The sequence below is a fragment of the Strix uralensis genome, chromosome 1 (genome assembly GCF_047716275.1).
Source record: "Strix uralensis isolate ZFMK-TIS-50842 chromosome 1, bStrUra1, whole genome shotgun sequence".
Taxonomy (NCBI): domain Eukaryota; kingdom Metazoa; phylum Chordata; class Aves; order Strigiformes; family Strigidae; genus Strix; species Strix uralensis.
Window position 1 is genome coordinate 23727214 of NC_133972.1, and position 20249 is coordinate 23747462.

The 20249-nt window shown below is 38.2% G+C and overlaps 2 protein-coding genes across 3 annotated transcripts in view; one reads left to right on the plus strand and one right to left on the minus strand.

The window, feature by feature from the left end:
• Positions 1-20249, plus strand: part of ACAD11 (acyl-CoA dehydrogenase family member 11) — a 31493-nt gene that overhangs the window by 1302 nt on the left and 9942 nt on the right. The window contains exons 2-13 of one of the 2 annotated variants that reach the window (XM_074859928.1): positions 835-934; positions 1169-1294; positions 2939-3100; positions 3561-3725; positions 6169-6316; positions 6886-7007; positions 8041-8147; positions 8286-8409; positions 9804-9881; positions 10270-10408; positions 10522-10629; positions 11809-11907. In XM_074859928.1, coding sequence (XP_074716029.1) covers positions 835-934; positions 1169-1294; positions 2939-3100; positions 3561-3725; positions 6169-6316; positions 6886-7007; positions 8041-8147; positions 8286-8409; positions 9804-9881; positions 10270-10408; positions 10522-10629; positions 11809-11907 — 1478 coding nt within the window. The remainder of the gene's footprint in view (positions 1-834; positions 935-1168; positions 1295-2938; positions 3101-3560; positions 3726-6168; positions 6317-6885; positions 7008-8040; positions 8148-8285; positions 8410-9803; positions 9882-10269; positions 10409-10521; positions 10630-11808; positions 11908-20249) is intronic. The other variant, XM_074859938.1, reaches the window with a different exon arrangement.
• ACKR4 (atypical chemokine receptor 4) lies at positions 14551-18894 on the minus strand. The gene is made up of 2 exons (XM_074859953.1): positions 18685-18894; positions 14551-15843 (listed from the first exon to the last, which is right to left on the minus strand). Exon 2 carries the CDS (start codon positions 15834-15836, stop codon positions 14763-14765), a length of 1074 nt encoding a protein of 357 aa, XP_074716054.1. The 5' UTR covers positions 15837-15843; positions 18685-18894; the 3' UTR covers positions 14551-14762.

Here is a 20249-nt window from a genome sequence, read left to right on the forward strand (position 1 = left end):
CAGGGAGAATGGAAGTGTCGTGGTGCGCATGAGGGCAAAAGTTCACTTGATTTTGATTTTCCAATGCTAGTCTAATCTTTTATTGAAGTCAGAAGGCATCTTAAAAATGATCCAGAATGAAGAGGGGAAGGCATGTAGATTAGCACAGAGCCTTGAGGAAAATAATGAGCTTGGTTGAGATATGGAAGGGTTTAACTAGTTTGTCCTTCACTTTTACACATGTATGTTATCAAAATGTCTAATTTCTATGATTGTTTCCTGCAGCAACATTCATCCTTTAAAACTTTACAGTCTCTTAAGCATAGCATATGTATGTGATGATGAAGCTAGCATACAGTGGGGCTTGGTAGTAGAATTCATCAGTTATTTAGAGCTTTCTATATGCTTACATTGTTCAAACTACAGCTTGACAAAGGTCAAATACAATTATGGGCTAGTGTAAATTCTGCTCTGTTTAATTTCCTCCACATCGGAAAACTTTAAAGTTAGTATCTACTGCATACCTTGAAAACATTAATAATGTCTCTTTAGGGAGGAGAGGTAAATGCTATCTCCATTCCACAGGAGAACAAATTGAGTATCTGTGACCTCTGCAGTGACAGAAGTCATCTTTTTTCTAGGTAGGAATAGAACCTCTGACTTCTAGTTTTGTAGGCTATCACTTGCATCCTTGTAAGACTATATTTAAAAAAAAAGACAACAACTCTTGAAAAGACCACTTTCCTCTGTCTTGTCATTTTGATCAGGCCAAGTCAGTTTGCATCATTTCTGTTAGTAGTTTGCAAATTTGTAAGTACTTGAATTCATAAGTAATTATAATCTTTCTCTTTGTAGCTTAGGCCAGTCAAATCCAACCTTTTATCTTCAGAAGGGTGGGCAGGCTTATGTGCTCAGGAAGAAGCCCCATGGCCCTCTTTTACCTAGAGCTCACAAGGTAAGTAACACTCTTCAGCGAGCTCCAAACACTTTGTATTGCAGGTGGATAAGTCCTATACATGATAGTGAGGCACATTGTTGAATGTGTCTAGAGATGCAATGAATTGGTGGATCATTTCCAGTTTTCTGTGCTATACACATAACTGAACGTTTAAGAGGATACGTTGTCATTCACTGTACTCATTTATGTCTGAGAGCTTTTCTTTGAACTTAAGTTCTGTGTCTTCTTCAGATCGATAGAGAATATCGTGTGCAGAAAGCCTTGTTTTCAGCTGGATTTCCAGTGCCTGAGCCCCTGCTATATTGCAGTGACGTTTCTATCATTGGAACAGAATTTTATGTAATGCAGCATGTGCAGGTTGGTTCTCCAATGTGAGATTCTTTTCTTCTCCCTACTACAAGCTGCTTTTAAATTGTTTAAAACTTTTCTGTTAGAGCCTTATTCAGCATTTACTAAGCTTTGTGATATAAATAATCTTCTGATATTTTTAAGAAATGTTAGCTATCAGAGATTCTCACTGATTTCAGCTTCCTCAGAACTTATTTCCTACTTTGTCGAAATTTTCAGCTCGGTATTTAACCTCTCGTTCTCATTTGAGCTCTCAGAAGGATGTCTTGAAATGAGTCAGTATTACTTCTGTGAAAAGCATAGACAAGTCAGAGGGAGAATGATCGTGCTATAAAGTTATACTGGATCCCTGGACATCCTGGGACCTGTTTAGTACTGAAGATAGTAATGTACATGCAATCACCTTTTCTTGAAAACCAAGCAGGATTCCAGCTCAAGCACTACTTTCAGAAAGAGCATGGCATAGCTCGCTCTGTGGCCCATCGCTCTGGGACTGCCATAGCAGAGTTGTTGCTGTTCCAGTTAGATTTTGGTGACTCTGAGTGTAAGTCTGCTGTATCATGTCTTTTTTTTCCTTTGGGAGGAGGATTTGAATTCAGGCCTCTTCCTTTTCATTGCATCCTACCCTATCATCAGGTTCACTGAATCCTGATGAAATGTAAGACTTTATGGGCCAATTCCTGAAGATTAAATTAACCTTCCTACAAAAACTATGAATCCAGGTGAAAATAAAATGTAAAAGCTATGAAGAATTTGAAGCAAATTTCTTACATTAAAGATGGAGAATTTTTCTGATTTCAACTAGAACAAAGTGGTTCCATAATGAGAAACCCTGCTACGGTTATATTGACATTTCTAAGGATGTAAATTTACAGTATCTATTCTAAGATGGACAGCAGTGTACTCTTTTTAACAAATACATTGTGTATTTAGAAAACAATCATACATTGATTGTGTTGAATATTACACAATACAAAATCTGATTTCTAGATTTGTTATGTGGAATCTTTCAGCAAAAAAGTTCTGTTGGTGCTTTAGCTATGTAAACATATTGAAGTCAGCATGTGAACCAGTGGAACTGAGGAACTTAGAGAAGAGTCTGTTTTTTCTTTTCCAGTCTGTTACTGGCAGGGTCAAAATTAAAGGAGAAAATGGAAAACCAAACCCATCTTCTAAACATACTAAGCTGCTTTTAAGGGGAATGCAGGTGAATTTCTTTGGATTGCTTGCCTCCTTGTAGGTACAACCCACCCATTCGCCTCCTCTCCCCACCTGCCCCTGCCCCCCCAGGGTCTTCACTGATATTTTTTTCTGGAAGTTAGCTGTTAGAGACAATACAGTAACATGTTTTTTTCCTGGTGCTTTCAAGCTTGAGGATATCTCGATTGAGTGCTCTAATTCAGACTTTCATCTACTGAATATATCTGTTATTTTAATTGCCTTCCAATAAATATCCTCTATACTAATGATCTGAGATTACTGTGAATCCCTTCATCTGTCCTGGGCAAGGAATAAAATAAATGAGGAAGGAGTTTTTGATTGTATGGGAAGTGTTGGTTCACTGCATTTGGTTTTGCTCCTGAAATGTATAGCTTTACTTCTCTTCATCTGATGTGTACATCCCGCCAAATATCTGATTTATGATGTTTCTAGGGTCGCATCTTCCGAGACCTCTCACTGCCTGAAGTGGGCCCAGCAGAGCGTTCTGCCTTGTATATTGCAATGATAGAAACTTTGGCCCTGTTACACTCCTTTGATTTACAGTCTTTGGGTCTCCAAGGATATGGCAGAGGACCAGGATACTGCAGAAGACAGGTACAGCACTTCAAAAGAATTCTCTTGTTTTGTTAGACCTTTGAAGACTTATTTGATTTGCAAGCTAAATTGTTAATTATTAATGACTTGTAAAAGTAACCATTATATTTTAGCTATTAAACACCCTCCCTTAGTTCAATTATTTGTGCACAGTATAAAGTTACTACTATGTTCAGATCAATTCTGTAATGCTACACTCAGGGAATGGTATTCATTCACTTTTGGAATTATATTAGATCTAGGTTATGTAAATAGGATTGAAAGAGAAAATAGAGGTAGTCTTCGTTGCATCTTTTGCTCTCACAGTTCACATTTGCAAATGCAAAGGTACTGGGTTTTACTGACTTTACAGGTAACATAGTAATAGTTAAAGCCCAGAAGCATGTGCTTCAGAATTTTGTGCTCTTGAAAAACTTGTGAATCAGTTGGAGAATCTGTTGAAGTGTTTGTATTTCTTTAGGTATCAACTTGGAAAAGACAATATGATGCAGCTGCTCATACAGATATTCCTGCCATGAACAAGCTGTCTGAGTGGTTAGCAAACAACTTGCCACCTCATGATGATGAAGAAAGCCTGATTCATGGGGACTTTAGAATAGATAACATCATCTTCCACCCAACAGAGGTATTTGACATGTATTTGTACATGTTTAGTAGTTCTTGGTCCTCCATTTGTTTGTACTCCTACCATGTAATAAGACATGTGGGTGTTTTAGTGCATGATACATCTTTGAAGGAACAGTAGGGAACTTAACTCTTCTCTGTGCTCTGTGTATGCTGTTTAGGTACCTAATACAGTACTGGTTTTCATTGCAGGAGCTACTTATTCAATTTATTCATTAGCTCTAGTCCCTGCTTCAAAGCCCAAGAACAAAACATTTTATATGCATAAATCCTATTGAATTCAGTGCAACTTAAGGACATACAGAAGGCTCACTTCATTAAACTACATAAGCATCTATCTGATCCAAAGCCTGTTGAAATCTGTGGTATGACTTCAGTTAACAGCAGTGACTTTTGGAACGGGATCTGACTGCATGATATGTGATACTAGTGGAAGCAAAGAAAAACCTGCCAAAGCTGCTTAGGTATGGAGCACACATAGATCACAGAGACCCCAAAAATTCTTCATCTTTAGAGAAAAGGAAGATTATTTTTTTTCTAGTTTGTGGAAATAAATGTAAGTTACCTGTCTATCAACATAATTGCATTTTCATTATTTTTTTCCATGCTATTTGCTGGGTTGTGACCAGAAGGTATGCCTGGGATTTGTGACCAAGACTCCGCAATGCGTGCTTCACAACAAAGCAGCAGATCCCAGGGATTCCCACTGTTGCACATAGATCAGTTGATAGACAGTTTGTAGGCTTAAACGTGCTGATTGACTCCCTGAGTGGAGAATCTGGCAGTCTCAGGCACTCTCCCAGCTGTTCCTGAAGTAGTTGAAAGAATTTAAATAATCACAGAATCGTCTAAGTTGGAAAAGACCTTGAAGATCATCCAGTCCAACCATTAACCTCAGCGCTATGTCGACCCTACTCTTAAACACCTCCAGGGATGGGGACTCCACCACCTCCCTGGGCAGCCCATTCCAACACCTAACAACCCGTTCTGTAAAGAAATGCTTCCTAATATCCAGTCTAAACCTTCCCTGGCGCAACTTGAGGCCATTACCTCTTGTCCTATCACTTATTACTTAGTTAAAGAGACTCATCCCCAGCTCTCTGCAACCTCCTTTCAGGTAGTTGTAGAGGGCGATGAGGTCTCCCCTCAGCCTCCTCTTCTCCAGACTAAACAACCCCAGTTCCCTCAGCCGCTCCTCCTACGACATGTGCTCCAGACCCTTCACCAGCTTCCTTGCCCTTTGTGGTGGTTTAGCCCCTGCCGGGGTCTGAGACCACGTGGCCGCTGCCCCTCCCCCACAAAGGGAGTGAAATACAAAGCGCGGAGGCTGAGATAAGGAAAGGTTTAATACAACAGTGCAACAGCAACACAACAAACAGCAACAATAACAATAACAGTAATAACAATGAACAGAGCAAAATATCTACCAATACAGCAGTGAGAATAGAGCAAATCCCACAGTACACACGGGTAACCCCTTGTCCCGCTTCAGCGACAGGATGTGACTTCCACAGGGTGAATAACCCAGCTAGAGCTTCCCCCGCCACTGCTGGGGAAACTTAACCCTATCCTGGCTAAACCAGGACACCCTTCTTTGGACACGCTCAAGTAATTCAATGTCCTTTTTGTAGTGCGGGGCCCAAAACTGAACACAGGAATCGAGGTGCGGCCTCACCAGGGCCGAGTACAGGGGTGAATCTGTGGAAACTGTTCCTGTATATGCAGGAATGACCATGTAGGAAGAGTTTTTGCACATAGTTCAGGTAGCCATGGATCATGAGTAGGCTGGAGGGGCTGGTCTGGATGACAGACCAGTTGGATTATATGAATTCATCAGAACGACAGTTTGGGGAGTCTCAGCCCATACAGCTGAAGACACCATTGCAAGGATGCTTGCAGCAGAGGCTTGTGTCACTAGCTGGGCAGTGATTGACTGCCCTGTTTAAGGAATTCAACTCCCCACATAAGTTGTAATCTATGCATAATATTGTGATAAATTAGTTTTTTTAATGCCTGATCTGTCCATGAGTATCTCTGCAAAAGGACTGGGTAACAGTGTCTATTGAACAGGACTGGAAACAAAAAAAAAACCCCACACGTGGCAATACTACTGTTCTTTAGGATGTTATATTTCAGTCATATTTTGACTAGAAGAGTTTAGAAGTTTCTGACAGGAAGAACACTACTCAAAAATGTAGAATTTAAAACAGATTTTAGTTGGAAAAATGCCTGGTTTTCTGTCACTATGTAAATGTTAATTTTCTGCAGATCCTTACATAGAGCTAAAAGGAACTGGTTGTGCTGTAGACAGGTACAGTGCATGTTTTTAATTATAAACACATAGTAACTAAATAAAGCTGTTGGGTATTGAAGTGGGTTGTACATTTGTGAATGGGGAGAATTTATCTTCTAGCATTCACTTGAGGTTTTTATTTTTATTTAAGGCTCGTGTTTTGGCAGTGCTGGACTGGGAACTTTCAACTGCTGGCCATCCTTTAGCAGATTTAGCATATGCCACTCTATTCCACTTTTGGCCTGCATCTATTAAGGACTTAGGTCAAGGAACTTTCTTGGGTTTCAAAGGCACCATAGGTATGAAACTGTAATCTTTTTGTTGAAACAAATTGTAGGGTTGATTTCTATTTGATATGTTACCTTTATAAACAATTATAAAAAGCACATCATTTTGCATTTAAAAAGAACTTTTCCATAGTTATCTTCATTGGAGGAAACATGCTGATAAGGAGGTTTAAGGTAGTCCTCTTTTAACAAGCTTAGCCAAGTATGGTCCTTCTGTAAAAGTTTATTTTGAACCTTTCTTAGAGATAATGGAAGAAAACTGAAATTTAAATGTAAATTTATAATTTATTTAAAAAAAAAAAAAGGCACCTCCCTCTCCCCTGCAGTGGTGAAATTAATTTCCTGACTGGGGTGGAGGCGAGGGGTGATAGGAAGTATTATGCTTATCTGGTATTCTGACAACTCCTATTTCCTTTTGCCTCTCCATATCACATTTAGGTCATGAGAAATGACAAATCATGTTTTTTACTATGTAAATGGAATATCTCATAAAGCTGAAAAGCTGTTCAAATGTTTGAAAAATAAGGTGGAAAAAATAGTAGATGTTGAGTATTATAAAATAATCTGTTGTTTTTTTGTAGAAACTCCTTCATTTCAAGAGCTGATTTCCATTTACTGCCGCTGCCGGGGTATTAGCACTGCTTTATCCAACTTTAATTTTTTTCTTGCTTTGTCATATTTTAAAATGGCAGCAATATCCCAGGTAATACACTCACACTTGCAGAAATGTCACATATTTTTATTATGAGTATTTATAGTTGTTAATATATGTTCAAAATATGAATAATATTTAAAAAATAACTGGAACCATTGTATTTCAGTTTGATCCTTTAGAAGCAGTATCTTGGATGCTTATGACCCTCTAAGATGGAATTCTTGCTACATAAAGTACATTGTGTTAGATATACCTAACTTCTTAGGAAAGTAGGCTAAAAATGAAGTGAACATGGATATATGGGTTTGTCTTATTGATGTTCCAGTATGCAGGCAATTTTGTCATTACCTTTTTGCACTCTCTGGCTAATTTAAATCCTGTATTACAGAGAAACAAAGATCTTTCTAAGTTTTGTCAGCTCTTGTGAAAGTAGATAGCAGGATAGATAAGTAAGATCCTGTTGGTGCCACACACGGATGAAAAAGGGTGTCTTGTAAACTTATCTTATTATGAGCATAGGAGCCAATCTTGATATGTAATTATAGGAGAAAATAAGTTTCCTTGGTTCATTGTTAACAGAAGTAACTAATTAGATATTCAGCCATTATAGAGCATAAGTAGATTTTAACTGAGTTCAGCGTGCCAAATGTGGGCTAAGACACCTGATATTAATTTGAAGAAAGACTCTGTATGTGGGTAGTTAATTTAGTTGTGGATAATAATCATGTGTGGATACTGTTGTCAGTTGGCTTAAGGGACAGGCTGGGCTTGCTTGCAGTATCATGTGCAGACATTTATTTTTTCTTTTTCTTTTCTCTAGTACTTTCTGTGATTTGCCTACAGTTTGTTTTAGCTGGGGTATGTTTTTTTTCTCTTGTGTACCAAGCATCTCCATTGTATCAGAAATGGACCAGAAACAATATTAATGTGTCCCAGTAAAATGTGTCTGAGTGCTAATTCTTTCCTTTTAAGAACACGTGCATTTAAGCATTGTTTTCATAGTTGAAGAAATTAGCAATCTATTAAAGAGACAATTTTTTAATGCAGAATTATACTATATATGTGTTTCTTTCGCTTTTAGGGTGTATATGCTAGATATCTCATTGGAAATGCTTCTGCAGAGAATAGTCATGAATTTGCTAAGATTGTGAAACCTTTGGCAGAGAGAGGGTTAGAGCTGTCAAAAAGGTAAGAGTGGTCTAAACTACTGGTCAAAGGCAAGGCAAAGTTTTTACAACATCTTCACTTATTTAAATGCCTAAATTTAAAAGCTTATATTCTTATGAGGGAAAATCTGGTCTTGTTATTGCGTTGAATGTTCTCTAGGTCATCTTTCAGCAGCACACATCACAGCATTTCTGGAGAGTTGTTCCATCAAAGTAGGAAAGGCCAAGAAATTTTGCTGAAGGTCAAGCAGTTCATGAAGCAGCACATATATCCAGCTGAGAAGGTAAGAGCTTTTAGCTTTTTTAGTTTAGTAAACCTATTTGTAAATGACTATTTATAGTAAACCTATTTATGTCTAGAGTTTATGAAAATGTAAAGCTATGTATAGAAGTCACGTCCTCCAATTTTAAATTCTTTTTTCAAAACAGCCTTATTTTCATGCAGTGATGTTTGTGGCATTGCAAAATATTAACAGAAATCATCATAGTCTGCATTAATTTTTTTTCAGAATTAAAATGTGTATGCGTTGTTAATGAATGCTAAGAGTTACTTTTTAAACTACTCTTTTTTAAAAGAGTTACTTTTTAAATATATTTGCCAAAATACTTTTAATACTAACAAAAATCTAGAACTCTTACATACTAAATGGAAAGACAGTTAAAAAAATGGAAACTGCTGTTTTTAACCATATAAAGTTAAATGTTTCTGTTCCTTGCTTTATTTTTTAAGGTGTGACTTTTATGACAAAAAATGGGATGCCACAATGTATCAGTGTAGCCTCATTCCTGAATATATCTAATACCGCTGAAGGTTTGAAATCAGATAATGAAATATCTACCAAAGTCCTTAAATAGTGGAAGGGAAAATGAGATGAAACATTCTAATTCTTGCCCCAAGGACGTTAGAAATTTTTCACTTAGAAAGTTGGTTCAACTTTTAGTCTCATGGAAATGCAGATGACTTTTGTTGCAGAATTGGGTTTTTTGGCTTTTTGATTTATTTTTTTTCTTTTTTTGCAGTCAAGCAGAAATGCAGAGAACATACTAATTTAAAATATTTATGAATGCATCTGCCTTTCACAAGGAGAGGTTGAGAGCAGAAACTCCTGATATGCAAAGTTTCTTAAAAGTCTGTCTGTAACTAGTTTTGGGTTGTCCAAGGAAACCTTGCAATAATTAAAGTACTTGCTTTAAAAACAAAAGAACCACAAAGAGCCATGCAAGTTTTGCAGATGATTAGTGTTATACTTGTAAGTTATTTCTGATAACAGAGATTGTGAATCAGGACTTGTAAATTCTACTTCGGAATTTGTCTTACTGTGTGATTTTCAGAAGAGGGCAGTACTTTTATTTGTTCTAAAACTAGTTTCTGGCCCAGCTTTGAAGTGCCATGCCTCACTCACCTCAACCACCCCAAATCGTTTCTCTGTATGAAATAAGGTACTGACTGGGGTCATCTCCGTGATGCATTTAAAGTCTTGCAAAATCAATAGATTGCAGATTGATTTTCAATTATATATTTAATTTTATAATGCAACTGACTATATCATAAAAACCTGTTCTGAATAATTTTTTTACTGGTTTCTTGGGATGTAGGGCTGGAAAAGACACCATATTATTACTTGTGTATGTGACGTGTTCGTAATTTAAACAGTATCTTTTTAATTGTTACTCTAAGGAAATAATAAAATACTATGCTGAACATGGAAATACTGAGGAAAAATGGAAGAAACCACCACTGCTTGAGAGACTGAAGGTATGGGATAATAAATATTCTTGAGCAGTCTAGCAGTAAAAGAAACAGGCAGTGACATAGAGCGTAAGAATGTTTCGCATATTCTGCTGGAGAAGTTACTGCATGGAAAGAAACTGTGAGGAACAGTGAAAGGAAAGGAAGAAGAAAGTGTGCAAAAGGAGGGAAGAGATATGAATGGGAGAGGAGAAAAACAAAAGTGAGTTCTGTGAGGGGCATGTCTGAACTTTAAGTCAAAGACTGTACCTCTTGAAAATAGCTACTGAAAAAAGGCATCAGACGTATTGGACAGTATGTTAGGAAGGAAGGAAGGAAATGGGCAGCAAACCAGAATTTAATTTTTTTTTAAAGATTTATTGCTAATGTTTTCCTCTGTTGATTCTTTCAACAGGAAATGGCCAAGGCAGAAGGTCTGTGGAACCTTTTTCTCCCAGATGTCAGTGGTCTCAGCCAGCTTGACTATGCGCTAATAGCTGAAGAGACAGGGAAATGCTTCTTTGCTCCTGAAGTTTTCAACTGTCATGCACCAGGTTAGCGGCCCTGTCCCTTAACTACAATACTGAGAGCATTAAAAACTTGGGCATCTTTATGCCTCATGAGTTGTGTGTCTCAAGAAGTAAACATGGCCACTGATATCTTGCAGACACTGGAAACATGGAGGTCCTGCACATATATGGGACTGAAGAGCAAAAGAAAGAGTGGCTGGAGCCTCTTCTAGAAGGGAAGATTAGTTCTTGCTTCTGCATGACAGGTACATTTTTCTCCAGAAGAAGGTTAGAAGCAATTGGCAGAAATTTCACATGGCTTATGCAAAAAGTATAAAACTACAAGTTGTTATGTGTTAATGAATTAATACAGAAATTTCCACTGTATCTGTGAATATGTTTGAATATGAAATCATCTATGAGGTGTTCATACGAAGTGAAGCACCCTTGCTGCCCTTTCCTGATAGTTACCATTTTTCATGCTTACAGTAATTTGCTTACCGTATATTTTTGGTTTATTTGTAGTACTAGTAAAATACGTTTTATCGTACCAACCAGGCTTACAATAGAACTTACCATTTTTTGTAATGTGCTTTGGGGTTCTCTAGAAAGATAGAATTAGGTACAAGTATGATTATTGTGTTTAAAGCCGTGTAGTTTTGCAGTATGTCGTAGGTAGAGGTGTTAAGACATAACCTGAAGATAACTTGCAAAACACACAGCATGCTTGCTTTATGTCTGTAGCTCAGCATTATATTCATTTTTGCTCTTGAAAGCTTGTGGCATTCAGCATCTTTGGGAGGCCTGGCTCTTGGTAGAGGTTGGTAGCTTTTGAACATGGGATGTCAAATTCTTGATCTTCCTGTGTCAGCAGGAGTTGAGAGAACTCAGCCTTGCAGAGCTGGACCCTTATTTTGCAAATTCTGTTTCACTGTGTTCCCCAAGAGGAAAGAGATGCTTTTGCTTTAAAGAAGATGACCTATAAAAGAAGTTAAGGGTGAAAGGAGAGAGGAAGAATCTTTCCTGTTCCAAACAATCATTGATGACATTTTGCTGGCAACCATTTTAAGTAGTTTAAGCCTCTTTATTTTCTCTTGAGAAGAGCCACGGGGGAAAAAAAGACTGAGGAGAGATATGACTGTTATCTGTAAGTACATTAGAAGGGGAAGGATTTAAAAACCTCAGGGAAGGAAGAAGGCTGTTAACTATAAAGGGTAGTCTGAGCCCAAAACCAAGTTTAAACTGACTGGGAATAACAGGTTGTTGGAAAATAGAACAAAGCCTTTGACCACCAGTAGAGTGAGGTTCTGTAAACAGCTTTTCCACGAGAAGCAAAACAGTGTCATTGTTGATAGAGTTTATCTAGATGCCTATGTTTGTGATGTATGTAGTACTGCCTGTATGTTTAATCCAGTGGTTTGGTTTTGTTTTTTTCTTTAACGCAGAACCTGATGTGGCTTCAAGTGATGCCACCAATATGCAATGCAGCATTGAGCGAGATGGAAACAGTTATGTGATCAATGGCAAGAAGTGGTGGAGCAGTGGTAAGTATGGAAACCCTAAGTAAGAATGGCTAAGTCTAAAATTCTTTCCAAGAACTGATGAAACAAAAAGATAGATGCTCCATTTCTGAGATGAGAAATTGTTTCTTCCTGAGTAAAGGCAATAGAATGTAAACAATGGAAAGAGCTAAACTGAGTTTCTGTTCTATGAAACAAAGGCCAAGACTCAAATCCAATTTGGGGTTTTGGGCCCTTTTTGGAAGCTCTGAATTTTTTTCACAGAATGAATGTTACTGTTGTTCTTTATATGTTACCTCTTTCCATCAGGTAACTTATACGTTTATGGCTGTAGCCTTTAAACTTTGTTTTTATGAAGCTGTCTTTGGCAGTTTGTGTGTGAAGTTTGACTATACTGTGTAGTTACAGTAAAATTTGGCTGCTTTTTAAACTAGCCTGTGATGCTGCTGGCCTGACTGTTACAGGTGATTTTCTTACACTATTGTTCCCAGAAAAATCAATGGATTGTACTGTAAGTGGTAAATGCCCCTGATACTGTAGTAGTTACTTTTTAAGCTAAACATATGTGACAGCAACTTGAAAATCATCATTCTGTGGGAGTTTGGAAGCCAGCTAAATAAACTGAGTTGCTAACTGGAGTGAAACCTGAATGTTTCATTTATGCACCTTTGAGCACGGCAGTTACTTACTAATACATGCCTGTGCAATACCTAGACTCACCAGAAGATAGGACTCTCTCTCTTTTCTAGTACTGCAAAACCGGTGGCGAAAGGAGGCATGGGGTCTTGTCTCTCGACCTGAGAGTGTCACTTAACTGCTGGCTGCTACCTTTGCTCTGGGTCAGTGTCTCCCAGCTGTGCATTGCAGTTCCTAAGAAAGTAACGGGAAAGTTTGTAGAAGGTCACACACACAAAATATTATTTGTAAAATTAGTTATGTGAATTATAAAAAGGAGAGTAAACATAAACATAAGAGAGTAAGCATTATTTGGTTTGTCTTATTTCTAATAAAAATAATTAGGACAGTCAGATTTGCATAAGGACAGACACATAAAAGGCACTGCAATTTCAAGCAGTTTGAGAAACACATACATGCAGCTTTGTCTTAGTCAGAGTCTCCTTTTCTGCCTGGTCGTTTTTTTGCGTTTTGAGGGTTTTGTGTTTGGTTTTGGTTTTTTGGTTTTTTTTCCTTTTTACTCCGAGTGGGAAATTAGGACCTTGGATGTTTGGGAGTTCCAGAAGCCTGACAGCCTCATCAGAATGTCAGTCTGGGTGCAACGACTCTGTATTTGTGAAGACAAGTCATAAATCACACATGTAAGGAGTTAGTGGTTTTGTGGAAGAACCGGAGTTTCTTACCATGCTCTGCATGGGAGCTTTGCACATCTACAGTAAATCCAGTACGGCTTAAAGATGGCAGATTTATGGTGTATGTGTAGACTATCTGTCAAGCACTTCTGACTTACCTGTTCACGCCCTAGTATTTCTCAAAATAGTGGGCAGAAATTCTGTAAGCTTTTGTCATCCAAACAGAGAGAAGAGGTTTGTGTCTTGTTTATGCTACTGTTGTTTCTTGTCTCTCCTTTTAGAGCTTTTTCTTCCAGTCCATAATTATGTAACTAGGAACAGTGTCTAAAAATTAGAGATTCTTGGCTTTTGAAAGCCATAGATCAGGCTTTTTGTCAGAGCCCATGGGATGCCTGAAGTCAGGGACAGTATGCTGTAATACTCCTTTTTTCTTTTTGAAAGCTAGTATGTCAATATATTTGAAATGTTTCCAGAGAGTCACGGAAAACTGCTGTTTTCCTGGAATCCTCACCAGCACTGTGGTAGGGGACAGTTTTGGTATTTCTCCGTGGAAAAACTGTAAATCCCACTGAGCATGAGCTCCGTGTGGAGTCAGAACCTCTCTCATTCATCGAGCAAGGCCTCTAGCCTTTGCTGGCCTATCATGAGAGATGTCAGTACCTACTAAAACAAAGCAACATAAAGAGATGAATAAATGAAAGCCAGTGCACTTTTTGTATTCTTTGATTTTATTGTATCTCCATATATTTTAGCAGATACAGTTATTGCAGTGTTTGATTCATTGTACAAATTGTGACTGGAAATTCCAGGTGCTGTATCTGAAGATTAACTTAACTTTTTCTTACATTTCTGCTAAGGCTTTGGCGTTTACAGAGATACAGAATGTGCCTCCCATAGGGCACTGGGCTTGTTAAGTTCAGGATGAGCAGAAAAGGAGAGGTGAAAGGTCATTTTTGGTAGTTAACAAAGAAGGAATTACTGGGTTTTGTGGTTTATGTGGAAACACGTAGAGAATGGCTTTTTTCTCCACTCTTTCTCTCTCTCTCAGTTCTCAGCCATGAACGTATACCTCATTTCAAGCTGCAGGGGTATGTATGGAATGATAGCTGAGGAAAAAAAATCGAACTGACTTACTAGACAAATGTTCTAACTTTTACAAAATAGTTGAAGAAACACAAAATTAGTAACTTCTGGTACAGAAGTTCCTGTACTGCTGCTTTATTGCTGATGGTTTCTTTTTCTGTTTGAATTAGATTTTTAGACATGTACAGATTGTTCATTACGCAGATACTTAACTGCCTAGTACTGTGACACTTTCAAATTTAAATCTTGTGGGTTTTTTAGGTGTTTGGGTTTTGGGTTTTTTCTTTGGTGTTTTTTTTAAGTAAGTATCTTTAGTTGTTTCTAGGAATTTCAGTGTTTAGTTCTTGCTGCGCTGTAGTGTCTTGGCTAGTCTGCAGGTTCAGAAATTCATCTGAAAGTTGCCTTGCAGAGAAACGGCTGCTGAAACGATACCCCTAGAATGAATTAGTAATTCCCTTGATTATATAAGATAATGAAATAATGGAGAGTCTATATAGTGAAACTAATTGTTTCTTCAGTGTGGTCTTCATAATTCAGAGAAATTTCTTCAGGTCTTCCATTCTGTTGTTGTCTTTTCCAGTATCCATAATTTTTTGCGATTTTCATAATATGCATTTTAAAAGAGGCACCCAGAAAGGCATAGAGAAGCGGGTTCAGGCAAGTGTGAAACAAAGCTATGCTCTTGGTGACCTGGAGTGCAACGTCGATTGTTTTGCTTGCGTCACAGTCAGTAATCAACATGTAGATGATATCTATGGCTCGCCAGAGCTTAACAATGTTGTAAGGTAGCTGGGTAATAATAAAAGTAGCCACTACTGCCAGCAGAACCAGGAAGGGTCTAGATTTTTTAGCATTTGCAGATCTGAAGATTGTTTTAGCAGTAGCTGAATAGCAGATCAGCATTACTAGGAAAGGAAGCAGAAATTCCAGGATAATTTCCAGGATTTGAATGGTTGCTTTTAAGAGCGTTTCCATGTTCATTGGAAATACAGGAAGGCATTCATTCCTGTCATTGTGTGTCTTGACTTGATTAAATACCAGTTCGGGGATACTGAGGAAAATGGCAGACAGCCAGACACAGACGCAGGTAACACTGCAGTGTTTACCCATTCTTGTACGACCCCGGGATTCAGAAGTGGCCCCATATCTATCCACACTGATACAGGCCAGGAACAGCATGCTAGAGCTGAAATTCATGGTGTACAGAGAAGAAGTGAGCTTGCACATTGAGTTTCCAAGTTCCCAGCCTTGCACTGCGTTTGCAGCCCAGAAAGGGAGTGTAAAGAGCAAGAGCAAATCAGCGATGGCTAGATGCATGATGTACACATCCGTCTTAGTCTTCGGTTTCTTGCAATAGGCATAAATTGCGACCACTAATGAATTGCCAGCAACTCCAACAGTGAAAGCCAATGCATAGAACACAGGGAGGAATAATTTAGTGAAATTTCTCACATCGCTTTTTTCACAGAGAAGCTCATATGTGTTGTAATCTATATCAGAGTTGGGATCATCCTCCTCATCCTCAATCCAGTAAGTGGTTGAGTTATTCATATCCCAGCCCATGGCAAAGCTACAAGGCACAAAAAAAAGGGTGAGAAGGGAACTCCAAAGAAATAGTACTGGTTTTAATTTTTAAAATTTCTCTTGAAACCTAAAACCCTTGCTTAGGGTTGCTTCTACATCTCAAGTTTAGAGAAGTTGGATATTGAGAATACATTTGTAACTAATCAAAGTAGAACTAGACAGTGATGGAGGCAGAACAGACCATCTCAAATTCTCACACGAAATGGGGTAACTGACTACATCTGTGTGTGCAATGCAAAGTAAAATGCATTCAGCTGAAATGCTTTCATTAACCTTAGCGTTTGAGATTGCAAGATGCTTGGAGTGCATTTCACAGGTTTCCACATTTTAGCTGTGGAGCCATCATTGCTTAAACTGCTCTGACTCAGTTGTGTTTGATAATATTCCATTAAAAAATCCACTGGTCTGTCCCTTTATAGGATTGAAATTATGCCTTCCTCTCTACAGCCTCTGCAAAGCAAAGGAGTACAGTTGAAGGCTGCAAATGCTATTACCATAGAGTGGATAAGGATACTAACAGGTTGAAGCTGAGAGGCAAGCAGTAGTATGCTGTGCCTACTGTCATAAAGTTTGGCATATTTGGGATATAATACAGGGAGAATGGGCTTGTTTGTTTCTCAGGCACACATATACATGCCCATTACACAGAGCATAGCAGTGGAGTCAGTTGCTGAACAGCTGTGGAACAGGCGTAGTCCTGCCCACTGGAATTTTACAGAATCAAATTGCTGTGGGTATGCTGCATCTTACAGCTGGAGACTTCTTAGGATGTTATGACAGAAAGGAATCTTATCACATACAAAACTGACCACAAGTACCCAAACAACTTAGAAGCTCTGCTGTTTTCTCAAGTACTATCTGATGACAGATTCACTCCATAAACACTACGGCTGTATTCTCACTGCCAGCTTAGGGTGGAAGTTTGAGTGTTCGTGTCTTAAGTCAGTCATGTCCTACAGTATTTTCTTCTTTTTCTTAACTCTGTTCATGGACTAATTTGCTGAAATTCTTTCTATTGTAAACTACTGTCCTGCAGTGCCCCATTTTCTTGAAATAAATGGGATTAAGATTTCTTAACAGCAGTAGCAAAAAGTAGCTGAGAATGAAAAACACGTCCCCCTTTCTCATCACCTGCAGTGTTTCAGAATTTCAGGCCAATGTTACTGAAATCAGGTTCTTATCTGATACTCTGCCCCAGAGCTACAATCTGGCTTTTTCAAGCTTGGAAAAATTCCAAATACCATTTCTGGTTTTTAGACAAGGGTTTAAACAAAGGGTTGCCAAACCCTTATTATAAACAGCATGCCTTAATTTTTTTAATTTTTAATTTTTTCAATTCTGTCTACCAGGAAAAACAAGTTACTAACTGAACTTGTATCCAGGGATGCAAACCAATTAAATAGAGAGAAATTAATAATTTCTATTTCTGCTTGGGTTTGGTTTTTTTTTCAGTGAATCTGCTATCTAATTTTTTTTAAAAGTCTATTAGTTAGAAATTATCTATTTGATTTAGCTTCATCCTCAATGACTCTGGATTATTTTATTAACACTTCAAAACACTTCCCATTAAACCTTAAACAATGATTACTCTTATTTTAGGTCTTGTAATGTAATTTACTGTTGCCTAAATGAGGTGTGCAGAATGGAAAGATACAGTAATTCTATTAGTTACTCTGGCAAAGGATGTCTACTCTATGCCTAACAAGCTGCGTTAGCAGGATTTTTCAGCGGGGTAATCTTTTGCAGCTTTATGGTACTTCGAGGAGAGATTCAGACAGCAACAGCAAACGTATTTTTTTATTAGTGGAAGAGTTTAATCCACTTAGCCAAGATTAAAAGAAAATTAAAAGTTAAACTGAAAAGATTTGGTTGTGGTCTAAAACACTTCTTACAGAACCCATCTGGGAATGCTTAATCAAGTTGGATCACTGGCAAATTTGCTTGAAAGCAAAACAATAAACATTTCAGTGCAAACTCTAAGAAGTCTGTGTATCACAAAGTGGTTTGGCTGTCACAAGGAACATGCTCCGCTGCCTGATACGCTTTTGGCTGACCCGAGTTCTTGACGGAAACAAAATTATCTAAAATGGAACAGTTGGTATTTCTCCCTTAAAAACACAGTTATGTTTTGGCTAACACACCTATTCGTATTTGCCATTCCTGTTAATGTTGTTTCCCAGGCACACGTATAGGTGCCCATTACATAAAGCAGAGCAGTCCCCTGGGACTCAGGTGCTGAACAGTGGTGGAACAGGCTTAGTTTAGTCTCCATCCCACACAGTGAGCCACCCTATGCCCACGTGGAATTTCTTACAGAATCAAATTGCTGTGGGTATGCTGCATCTCACAGCTGGAGACTTCTCAGGACGTTATGACAGAAAGGAATCTTATCACATACAAAACCGACCACAAGTACCCAAACAGCTCAGAACCTCAGCTGTTTTTTCCAGTACTGTTTTCTAGGAGGTATATTAATAGATATAACAGACAGCTTTACATAATTTCTTGCAGAATTATTCCAGCCTTCCATTTAGATACAAATTCACTATTTCTGTGTGTTTAAACTTGACGTGGGATTGTATGGATACTTGTTGAATGAAGTTAATATCCCCAGTTTAAACAGACAGATTTTTACTTAATGAATTAAGCAGTATTCTGTTCTTCTACTGAACAAGTCCAATTTTAAGACTGAAAATGAGCATGTGCCTTAGAGAAATGATGTCTCTCTGTAAAGCCAACTTATCTAAGAATAAATCCTAGCTCTTCTCTATGTAAATAAGATATCACACTTAACATACAGAGCAGTAAATATTAAAACAAAACTAACCTTCTTTTGTCAGCAGACTAGTAGCAGGTACTGCAATTGAGATGTGCTTCAGTGAAATGATCTGAGTTGGTCTGACACATTGTATTTTGTCTTCAAGCACCACACCCTCATCTGGAAGTCAGTTGCGCTTTCATTTTGACTTGCCAGTTTTAAATAAATAAATAAATAAATCCTGCTTTCCTGGAAACTGTGCTTATATCAAACATGCACATTTCCTACATTCCTCCCTGTTACAACCAGAATGTGATTTTTCTTTGGAAGGTCAAGACTCTCTTACTATTTCACTGTGGTGTTGGTTGTTTTATTTCTTAAAGTTGAATTGGTTTTTTTACATCATCAGAAGGCTGTTATCAAATCACACATTTAAAAAGTGAAAAAGAGAGAAGGAGGGAGAGGTCTGTCTAGGGCAGAGTTACCTGTAGGGAGTCACTTCTTTCCTCAGGGCACTAATGTGCTGTTGGTGGCTGCCTATATAAGGTTTTAAGGTATCTTTATATCCCCTTTTAAGTAACTTTTTAGGGGATGCAGTAGAAAGATGACTTTGCTTTTTGTGAGGTGAGGGAGGTTGCTCTTTCAGTATGTGATCCTGAACAAAACAAGGAAGGTGGTAGGGAACAAAATGTGAAAGCAAGTGGTAAATTGTCAACCAGAGTATAAGCAGATAGACCTGTATCCTGTGGGAGAGTTCCCAGGGACCTGAATGTTACCAGTCAGATTCGTAATCAAGTTAGTGTTTGATAATATTTCTACAGAAACTGCAAGCTAGTCAGATACTGTAGAAGAAAAATAGATGCTATTCTATCCATGAGGTTTCTTCCACTTGTAGTGTGCTGTCTGCATTATAGAGTCAAAACTTTCACAGGAAAGGGAAGATGGAGAAGTTCTGCAGTTCACATGCAGACATTAGTATTTCTGCACTGAGGCATGGACTTACCTGTGCTAAGAATTCCTAAAATGACTGGATCTTGGTTAAATTTCCACAATCTCTACAGCTTCAAATTAGTCTCTTGTGAAGAGTACCTCGTGCACAGTGTCAGGAGCCTTCCATCATCTTCCAGAGCTTTTATTTTGTTTGAATTATCCTGTAGCAGTCTAATGAGTTTCAGTAAATGCAATATTGATGCCAAACAACAGAGAGAGACTTTGAGCAGACCAGAGGTCAGGTTTTGATTTTGGCACACTGACTAAATTGAGGCACCTGCCACAGCTAGATTAGCTAGCCATCTGTCTGTGCTTCAACTATTCTGGAATAGGTGAAACGAAAGGTTCTTCAAGATGGGCAGCTAAGAATGTAACAGGCAGATGTTTTCCACATGCTTCTAGCTTCATTTGCATTCAGAATGAGAAAGAAAAATGGGTTGGAGGAGGAACTGGAGTGTAGAGAATGAGTGCTGCAATATTTGTACATATTTCTGCAATATTTTCATCTTGAGTACTTCACTGGTGTTCTTCACAATGGCAGATAAGACATTTGGGTTGCTTCCAGCACGTCTACTTCTCGCAAGTCATGTTGTTGCTTAGAGGCCTGAGCTATATCTCTTTAAAATAAGTGAATCTCTCAGTTC